At 45.3% G+C, this 10,422-nt stretch overlaps 1 protein-coding gene across 2 annotated transcripts in view; it reads right to left on the bottom strand.

The window, feature by feature from the left end:
- The window catches only part of LOC128697438 (uncharacterized), a 53,623-nt gene that overhangs the window by 23,271 nt on the left and 19,930 nt on the right, over nt 1-10,422 (bottom strand). For both annotated transcript variants that reach the window (XM_053789102.2, XM_070093862.1), the window contains exons 8-10: nt 3,576-3,735; nt 1,361-1,642; nt 72-187 (exon numbers count right to left, since the gene is read on the bottom strand). In XM_053789102.2, coding sequence (XP_053645077.1) covers nt 72-187; nt 1,361-1,642; nt 3,576-3,735 — 558 coding nt within the window. The remainder of the gene's footprint in view (nt 1-71; nt 188-1,360; nt 1,643-3,575; nt 3,736-10,422) is intronic.

Here is a 10,422-nt window from a genome sequence, read left to right as displayed (position 1 = left end):
TGTTGTCGAAACAGTTTGCAATTTCTGTTGCAACTACAATACTGAGGTATTGCCACACCATGATGTATTACCTCAGCAGTGTAGAGTGTGGTTGTGTGTGGGTCGAGGTGAGGGGTGTGGCAGGCCAGGCTGAGGGAAGTGCTGGTGATGTTGGCCACACGACATGATGACTGGGGTACCATCAACTCTGTTGATCATATATACAATATAGTATTCCATTCATGATGACTGTGGGTACTAATAACTCTGTTGATCATAAATACAACACAGTATTACATTCATAATGACTGGGGATACTAACAACTCTGTTAATCGAAACACAAATATATATTTTCAGTTCTGAAAACTTAACGATGGTAACTGTCCACAAGTTTCTCTGGAATTCTAACTGGAGTCTATCAAGTGAGTATGGTACCTCAGTGAACTGTTACTTGATAAGTGAGGATGGTACCTCAGTGGACTGTTACTTGATAAGTGAGGATGGTACCTCAGTGGACTGTTACTTGATAAGTGAGGATGGTACCTCAGTGGACTGTTACTTGATAAGTGAGGATGGTACCTCAGTGGACTGTCACCTCAGTGGACTGTTACTTGATAAGTGAGGATGGTACCTCAGTGGACTGTTACTTGATAAATGAGGATGGTACCTCAGTGGACTGTTACTTGATAAGTGAGGATGGTACCTCAGTGGACTGTTACTTGATAAATGAGGATGGTACCTCAGTGGACTGTTACTTGATAAGTGAGGATGGTACCTCAGTGGACTGTCACTTGATAAGTGAGGATGGTACCTCAGTGGACTGTTACTTGATAAGTGAGGATGGTACCTCAGTGGACTGTTACTTGATAAATGAGGATGGTACCTCAGTGGACTGTTACTTGATAGATCCCAGTTCAAAGCTCCGAAAAACCTGTAGACAATACATTATTATTATTATTATTACATATATGGGAAAAGGCACCGACCCAGTAGTTGTCATACAGTGCCGGAGGGATTGAGAGGCGATCAGATGTGATTCCAGCAAAGGGAAGGTAACTCCAGTTCCATCACTCAAGGAACTCTCCGTTAAGTGACATTTAATATAACACATGAAACCAACAAATGGATCTAAAAGCATACACTTAAGTATGCATATTTATTTATTTCAAAGTAAATGCAAATAATTTTTTTATAAATTTGCTTTATTTACTAAGCACTTAAACTGAGAAAAAGTTCATATAACCACAAGTATAGCACATACATAAGTTTTTCCTAGATTTTCAAAACAATAGAACTGAGACAATAAAGTTCTGTGTACAAGAATAAGAGGTAGTAGCAGAGTTATTGATCACTATGCAACAATGAGGCACCAATACCCACCCTTGATAGCCAGCTTGCAGGGTTGCACTTGTGTGCCCATATCGTTGACGCCCCAGCAAGACAGAGTCCTGTCCTCGCCTCCTGGGTACGGTCTCACCGTCAGTACTGCCCAAGACACCTCGTTCTTGACGTTGGTGGGGGCGCTGCTGCTCACCTCGTCATTGTTCTTCCATTGCCAGTGGATGCAGCTGACAGGCGGATGTGAGGTCACTGTACAAGTGATGTTGATGGGCTTGTCGTAGATGAAGTATGTGGTGAGTGATGTCAAACATTCCGGCTTATCTGTCGAGTGCGAAACAACGTGCCGTATTTCTCTAATTTTCTTTTATTTTTATCGTTGCGACGTTTCCTTCCGGGGCAAAACGACTAACTGACCGGGACTTCGGGAGAGGTTTTTCAAACCGGGACAATGCCGGTCAAAACAGGGCGTACTGTAAGCCTACATATATCCAGAGTATTCAACACAACACGAGGTTCTGAAGCCTACATCACGAACAACAATCAATGAGAAATTTTGCCCTACACCTCCCTTAAAAACAAAGATCCAAAACCTATACAAAAAAAGTTTGTTCCGATGTTTGAGCTCAATTAATGAAGATCATTCTGGTCGTGTTAAAACGATCTAAACAGCTTCCTACACTGACTTCAAACTTGACAGGATAGCGAGCGTCACTCACGCTACCACACAATAAACATATTTTTCTTTGAATAAACAGTATGGTAGACGAACTGCTGTCTGCAGAGTAACAGTCCGTGGCTGTACCGAGCCAGCTGTCCAGGCCTCTTAACACCAAGGATTCGAACTGATACTGTATTATATTCTGTCAGAGGCTACCATCTGCGACACAAGTGAACTCCTTCCCTCAGCCCAAGAGCTTTAGTAGATCTATTCTTATCCCTCCCCCCTCCCCCTCCCCCCTCCCCCTCCCCCCTCCCAAAGCCTCATCATCTATGGACTCAAATTGTAAATAAACAACTGTAAACAAATAAACCAACTTCTGTTTATTCATTAACATTTATTTATTACAACTTGAGTACATATTTTTCTATAATATTAATTTATATTTTTTAAATGACGTTTTTATCAATTGATATTATTTTTGTTAGTGAAAAATTGGCTGTTGATAATTGTTATTGTTATTATTATTAATTATTATTATTATTATTATTATTAATAATAATAATAATTATTATTATTATTATTATTATTATTATTATTATTATTATTATTATTAATTATTATTATTATTATTAATTATTATTATTATTATTATTATTATTATTATTATTATTATTATTATTATTATTATTATTATTATTATTATTATTATTATTATTATTAGCGTTTACCCGGGCCAGACGAAGTCTCTCGCTAGTTATAAAATAGCATCTATACATTTCTATCAAAAAAATATACAGCAAAGGTGAGAGCTACAGGAACATAACTGCAAGTCTGGCTGCCAGTCTTTATTTCTGCTACATACCAAGTCTTAGTATCATGTTGACACTAGTGCTTACCCAGGACACAACAACACATTACACAATATGATTGTAATATCTTACTGAGATTACAGAATATGATCGTAATATCTTACTGAGATTACAGAATATGATCGTAATATCTTACTTAGATTACAGAATATGATCGTAATATCTTACCGAGATTACAAGAAGGTTTAAGACCAGTATTATTTTTGTTGAGAAATACGCGTAAAGCACGTGTAATGGATCATTTAGGAGTGATCAAAGAAACACGTCGAGCTTATTGTAATTTGAGGCAGGAAAGAGATCGAATTTTATTGTGGGCACATAATATTATGTATTAAATCAGTCTGCAGCTCCTTTATTCTGACTCCCCCCAAAATAATAATGATTTTAATCCAAAAGGTAAAACTGTTACGAAGAAAATGACAGACAAAAATGAACATTATTATTTACTAGGATAGAAAAGATGGGCTTTTGTTTGATACGAAAATCCTATTTTTTTTTCTTTTGCTAATGCAACTGAAATGTAAGAATTCCACAATCAGCATTACTAAATGTGTTTAATAGTGTTATTACAAACAATAATCAGTCAAAAGACAAGTTGCAAAAAATTTCGAGCCTATTATTTAAAAATACTATTATTATTCATACGACTAAAAATAAATCCGAACTGCTATTATAACAAATATTTCAGTAGCATTGTCTGGCAAGAGTTTGTTATAATTTTTACATTTGATCCTGAGCAGGGCCGGAGCGCTGACCACCCTGGCGAGAGGGTTGGCTGCGCCACAACGATAGTGACCAGCTTGGTGTCTGCTGACCCCCTGTAACACCAGTGAGTCTCCACTCATCACAACACCTCCACTCACGTTCTGCACCATCACACGGCCCTGGGAGAGACAGTTAAGTTAGTCTAGGTGAAAGGATACAAGTGCAACTAATGTGAAATTTGATTGTAGAATTAGTTGCGCCTGTGTCATTTATCTAACAGATTGTCGTTAATTCTACCAACATTATTGTACATAGTTATGTTATATTAATATCTCAGTCCCTTTAAGACCATAGGAATATAATAAAGGAACACTGTAGTAGACCTTACTTGCTTATGCTAAAAATCCCAGTCATACCCAAGCACACCCACCCATTCACTCTATATTAAAAGTTACCCCAAGTTCTCGCCTCAATGACGCTACCTGTAAATTTGTTCTATTCATCTACGACTTTAGCATTAAGCAAGTACTCTTCAGCATCCTTTCTAAATCTAAGTTTGTTCAACTTGAATCCATTTATACACTTCATTTTTTTCTCCCTTAATTGTACGTCTTTCCAGAGAGAACAAGTTCAGTTTCTAATATATGGAATAAACCTCGTTATCTTCTGTATATTTTTCCTGAGCATTTATATACATTATGTAATATGGAAACCAGAACCGAGCAGCATAATGAGTCAACACTTACAAGATTTGTGAAAAAAAGACACTTATTTACAGCTCAGGACATTTATTAGGGGAAACGTTTCGCCACAAGTGGCTTCTTGGGACTGAAGAAGCCTTTCGTGGCGAAACGTTTCCTCTAATAAATGTTCAGAACTGTACATAAATGCCTTTTTCCACATCTTGTTGGTATCACCAGACCATTTTTCTGTATGATGGTTTGCTATGAACTATCTAAACAATATATGAATTACCATTATCATAATACTGGGAAGCGCTAAATCCGTACCGGTCACAGCTCACAGAGATAAGAGTTAATCAGATATCGTCTGAGCAACAGGAGGGGTAACTCTAATGCCTTGGATCATAAGTCCTTCAACAATCTTAATTCATTTTTCTTAAAGGGGATGTCCAGACAAGATAATGAAACATGGTACATAATAAACGTAGAGTTACAACTAAAGTTTAAGAAGTTACAGCTGGATAACAGTGTCACGGCTGGTTCCAGAAGTAACAGCTGGTTGAGCACTATGCCACAGCTGGTTCAAGATGTTAGAGATAAAGTTTAACACAGTGTCACAGTTAGTTCAAGAAGTTAGACATGAAGTTTAACACAGTGTCACAGTTAGTTCAAGAAGTTAGACATGAACTTTAGCACTAAGTCACAGTTAGCTCAAAATGTTAGACATGAAGTTTAACACAGTGTCACAGTTAGTTCATGAAGTTAGATATGAACTTCAGCAGTGTCACAGTTACTTCAAGAAGTTAGACATGAACTTCAGCAGTGTCACCGTTAGTTCAAGAAGTTAGACATGAACTTTAGGAGTGTCACAGTTAGTTCAAGAAGTTAGACATGAACTTTAGGAGTGTCACAGTTAGTTCAAGAAGTTAGACATGAACTTCAGCAGTGTCACAGTTAGTTCAAGAAGTTAGACATGAACTTTAGCACTGGGTCACAGTTAGTTCAAGAAGTTACCTGAAACCTCTAAGATTCTTAACAATTTATTATTTGTAGTTAATATTGGCAAAATTACAAAAACACATGTTGTATCTGAAACTCTCAACCCGTGTGGGTCATGCAGCACAAGGACTGGTGGTGAAGGTTCAGTACTGTCAGTGTGTGGGTCATGCAGCACAAGGACTGGTGGTGGAGGTTCAGTACTGTCAGTGTGTGGGTCATGCAGCACAAGGACTGGTGGTGGAGGTTCAGTACTGTCAGTGTGTGGGTCATGCAGCACAAGGACTGGTGGTGGAGGTTCAGCACTGTCAGTGTGTGGGTCATGCAGCACAAGGACTGATGGTGGAGGTTCAGTACTGTCAGTGTGTGGGTCATGCAGCACAAGGACTGGTGGTGGAGGTTCAGTACTGTCAGTGTGTGGGTCATGCAGCACAAGGACTGGTGGTGGAGGTTCAGTACTGTCAGTGTGTGGGTCATGCAGCACAAGGACCGGTGGTGGAGGTTCAGCACTGTCAGTGTGTGGGTCATGCAGCACAAGGACTGGTGGTGGAGGTTCAGTACTGTCAGTGTGTGGGTCATGCAGCACAAGGACCGGTGGTGGAGGTTCAGCACTGTCAGTGTGTGGGTCATGCAGCACAAGGACTGGTGGTGGAGGTTCAGTACTGTCAGTGTGTGGGTCATGCAGCACAAGGACCGGTGGTGGAGGTTCAGCACTGTCAGTGTGTGGGTCATGCAGCACAAGGACTGGTGGTGGAGGTTCAGTACTGTCAGTGTGTGGGTCATGCAGCACAAGGACTGGTGGTGGAGGTTCAGCACTGTCAGTGTGTGGGTCATGCAGCACAAGGACTGGTGTTGGAGGTTCAGTACTGTCAGTGTGTGGGTCATGCAGCACAAGGACTGGTGGTGAAGGTTCAATACTGTCAGTGTGTGGGTCATGCAGCACAAGGACTGGTGGTGAAGGTTCAGTACTGTCAGTGTGTGGGTCATGCAGCACAAGGACTGGTGGTGGAGGTTCAGCACTGTCAGTGTGTGGGTCATGCAGCACAAGGACTGATGGTGGAGGTTCAGTACTGTCAGTGTGTGGGTCATGCAGCACAAGGACTGGTGGTGGAGGTTCAGTACTGTCAGTGTGTGGGTCATGCAGCACAAGGACTGGTGGTGGAGGTTCAGTACTGTCAGTTTGTGGGTCATGCAGCACAAGGACTGGTTGTGGAGGTTCAGTACTGTCAGTGTGGGTCATGCAGCACAAGGACTGGTGGTGAAGGTTCAGTACTGTCAGTGTGTGGGTCATGCGGCACAAGGACTGGTTGTGGAGGTTCAGTACTGTCAGTGTGAGGGTCATGCAGCACAAGGACTGGTGGTGGAGGTTCAGTACTGTCAGTGTGTGGGTCATGCAGCACAAGGACTGGTGGTGGAGGTTCAGTACTGTCAGTGTGTGGGACATGCAGCACAATGACTGGTGGTGGAGGTTCCGTACTGTCAGTGTGTGGGTCATGCAGCACAAGGAATGGTGGTGAAGGTTCAGTACTGTCAGTGTGTGGGTCATGCAGCACAAGGACTGGTGGTGAAGGTTCAGTACTGTCAGTGTGGGTCATGCTGCACAAGGACTGGTGGTGGAGGTTCAGTACTGTCAGTGTGTGGGTCATGCAGCACAAGGACCGGTGGTGGAGGTTCAGTACTGTCAGTGTGTGGGTCATGCAGCACAAGGACTGGTGTTGGAGGTTCAGTACTGTCAGTGTGTGGGTCATGCAGCACAAGGACTGGTGGTGGAGGTTCAGTACTGTCAGTGTGTGGGTCATGCAGCACAAGGACTGGTTGTGGAGGTTCAGTACTGTCAGTGTGGGTCATGCAGCACAAGGACTGGTGGTGGAGGTTCAGCACTGTCAGTGTGTGGGTCATGCAGCACAAGGACTGGTGTTGGAGGTTCAGTACTGTCAGTGTGTGGGTCATGCAGCACAAGGACTGGTGGTGAAGGTTCAATACTGTCAGTGTGTGGGTCATGCAGCACAAGGACTGGTGGTGAAGGTTCAGTACTGTCAGTGTGTGGGTCATGCAGCACAAGGACTGGTGGTGGAGGTTCAGCACTGTCAGTGTGTGGGTCATGCAGCACAAGGACTGATGGTGGAGGTTCAGTACTGTCAGTGTGTGGGTCATGCAGCACAAGGACTGGTGGTGGAGGTTCAGTACTGTCAGTGTGTGGGTCATGCAGCACAAGGACTGGTGGTGGAGGTTCAGTACTGTCAGTGTGTGGGTCATGCAGCACAAGGACTGGTGGTGGAGGTTCAGTACTGTCAGTGTGTGGGTCATGCAGCACAAGGACTGGTGGTGGAGGTTCAGTACTGTCAGTGTGTGGGTCATGCAGCACAAGGACTGGTGGTGGAGGTTCAGTAGTGTCAGTGTGTGGGTCATGCAGCACAAGGACTGGTGGTGGAGGTTCAGTACTGTCAGTGTGTGGGTCATGCAGCACAAGGACTGGTGGTGGAGGTTCAGCACTGTCAGTGTGTGGGTCATGCAGCACAAGGACTGATGGTGGAGGTTCAGTACTGTCAGTGTGTGGGTCATGCAGCACAAGGACTGGTGGTGAAGGTTCAGCACTGTCAGTGTGTGGGTCATGCAGCACAATGACTGGTGGTTAAGGTTCAGTACTGTCAGTGTGTGGGTCATGCAGCACAAGGACTGGTGGTGAAGGTTCAGTACTGTCAGTGTGTGGGTCATGCAGCACAAGAACTGGTGGTGGAGGTTCAGTAGTCAGTGTGTGTGGGTCATGAAGCACAAGGACTGGTGGTGGAGGTTCAGTACTGTCAGTTTGTGGGTCATGCAGCACAAGGACTGGTGGCGAAGGTTCAGTACTGTCAGTGTGGGTCATGCAGCACAAGGACTGGTGGTGAAGGTTCAGTACTGTCAGTGTGTGGGTCATGCAGCACAAGGACTGATGGTGAAGGTTCAGTACTGTCAGTGTGTGGGTCATGCAGCACAAGGACTGGTTGTGGAGGTTCAGTACTGTCAGTGTGGGTCATGCAGCACAAGGACTGGTGGTGAAGGTTCAGTACTGTCAGTGTGTGGGTCATGCGGCACAAGGACTGGTTGTGGAGGTTCAGTACTGTCAGTGTGAGGGTCATGCAGCACAAGGACTGGTGGTGGAGGTTCAGTACTGTCAGTGTGTGGGTCATGCAGCACAAGGACTGGTGGTGAAGGTTCAGTACTGTCAGTGTGTGGGTCATGCAGCACAAGGACTGGTGGTGAAGGTTCAGTACTGTCAGTGTGTGGGTCATGCAGCACAAGGACTGGTGGTGGAGGTTTAGTACTGTCAGTGTGTGGGTCATGCAGCACAAGGACTGGTGGTGAAGGTTCAGTACTGTCAGTGTGTGGGTCATGCAGCACAAGGACTGGTGGTGGAGGTTCAGTACTGTCAGTGTGTGGGTCATGCAGCACAAGGACTGGTGGTGGAGGTTCAGTACTGTCAGTGTGTGGGTCATGCAGCACAAGGACTGGTGGTGGAGGTTCAGTACTGTCAGTGTGTGGGTCATGCAGCACAAGGACTGGTGGTGAAGGTTCAGTACTGTCAGTGTGGGTCATGCTGCACAAGGATTGGTGGTGGAGGTTCAGTACTGTCAGTGTGTGGGTCATGCAGCACAAGGACCGGTGGTGGAGGTTCAGTACTGTCAGTGTGTGGGTCATGCAGCACAAGGACTGGTGTTGGAGGTTCAGTACTGTCAGTGTGTGGGTCATGCAGCACAAGGACTGGTGGTGGAGGTTCAGTACTGTCAGTGTGTGGGTCATGCAGCACAAGGACTGGTGGTGGAGGTTCAGTACTGTCAGTGTGTGTCATGCAGCACAAGGACTGGTGGTGAAGGTTCATTACTGTCAGTGTGTGGGTCATGCAGCACAAGTACTGGTTGTGGATGTTCAGTACTGTCAGTGTGTGGGTCATGCAGCACAAGGACTGGTGGTGAAGGTTCAGTACTGTCAGTGTGTGGGTCATGCAGCACAAGGGCTGGTTGTGGAGGTTCAGTATTGTCAGTGTGTGGGTCATGCAGTACAAGGACTGGTGGTGAAGGTTCAGCACTGTCAGTGTGTGGGTCATGCAGCACAAGGACTGGTGGTGGAGGTTCAGTACTGTCAGTGTGTGGGTCATGCAGCACAAGGACTGGTGGTGGAGGTTCAGTACTGTCAGTGTGTGGGTCATGCAGCACAAGGACTGGTGGTGGAGGTTCAGTACTGTCAGTGTGTGGGTCATGCAGCACAAGGACTGGTGATGGAGGTTCAGTACTGTCAGTGTGTGGGTCATGCAGCACAAGGACTGGTGGTGGAGGTTCAGTAGTGTCAGTGTGTGGGTCATGCAGCACAAGGACTGGTGGTGGAGGTTCAGTACTGTCAGTGTGTGGGTCATGCAGCACAAGGACTGGTGGTGGAGGTTCAGCACTGTCAGTGTGTGGGTCATGCAGCACAAGGACTGATGGTGGAGGTTCAGTACTGTCAGTGTGTGGGTCATGCAGCACAAGGACTGGTGGTGAAGGTTCAGCACTGTCAGTGTGTGGGTCATGCAGCACAATGACTGGTGGTTAAGGTTCAGTACTGTCAGTGTGTGGGTCATGCAGCACAAGGACTGGTGGTGAAGGTTCAGTACTGTCAGTGTGTGGGTCATGCAGCACAAGAACTGGTGGTGGAGGTTCAGTAGTCAGTGTGTGTGGGTCATGAAGCACAAGGACTGGTGGTGGAGGTTCAGTACTGTCAGTTTGTGGGTCATGCAGCACAAGGACTGGTGGCGAAGGTTCAGTACTGTCAGTGTGGGTCATGCAGCACAAGGACTGGTGGTGAAGGTTCAGTACTGTCAGTGTGTGGGTCATGCAGCACAAGGACTGATGAAGGTTCAGTACTGTCAGTGTGTGGGTCATGCAGCACAAGGACTGGTTGTGGAGGTTCAGTACTGTCAGTGTGGGTCATGCAGCACAAGGACTGGTGGTGAAGGTTCAGTACTGTCAGTGTGTGGGTCATGCGGCACAAGGACTGGTTGTGGAGGTTCAGTACTGTCAGTGTGAGGGTCATGCAGCACAAGGACTGGTGGTGGAGGTTCAGTACTGTCAGTGTGTGGGTCATGCAGCACAAGGACTGGTGGTGGAGGTTCAGTACTGTCAGTGTGTGGGTCATGCAGCACAAGGAATGGTGGTGAAGGTTCAGTACTGTCAG

The sequence above is a fragment of the Cherax quadricarinatus genome, chromosome 44, assembly GCF_038502225.1.
Source record: "Cherax quadricarinatus isolate ZL_2023a chromosome 44, ASM3850222v1, whole genome shotgun sequence".
Taxonomy (NCBI): Eukaryota; Metazoa; Arthropoda; class Malacostraca; order Decapoda; family Parastacidae; genus Cherax; species Cherax quadricarinatus.
Note: the sequence above shows the minus strand (reverse complement) of the source record. Positions and strands in the feature narration are given on the sequence as shown.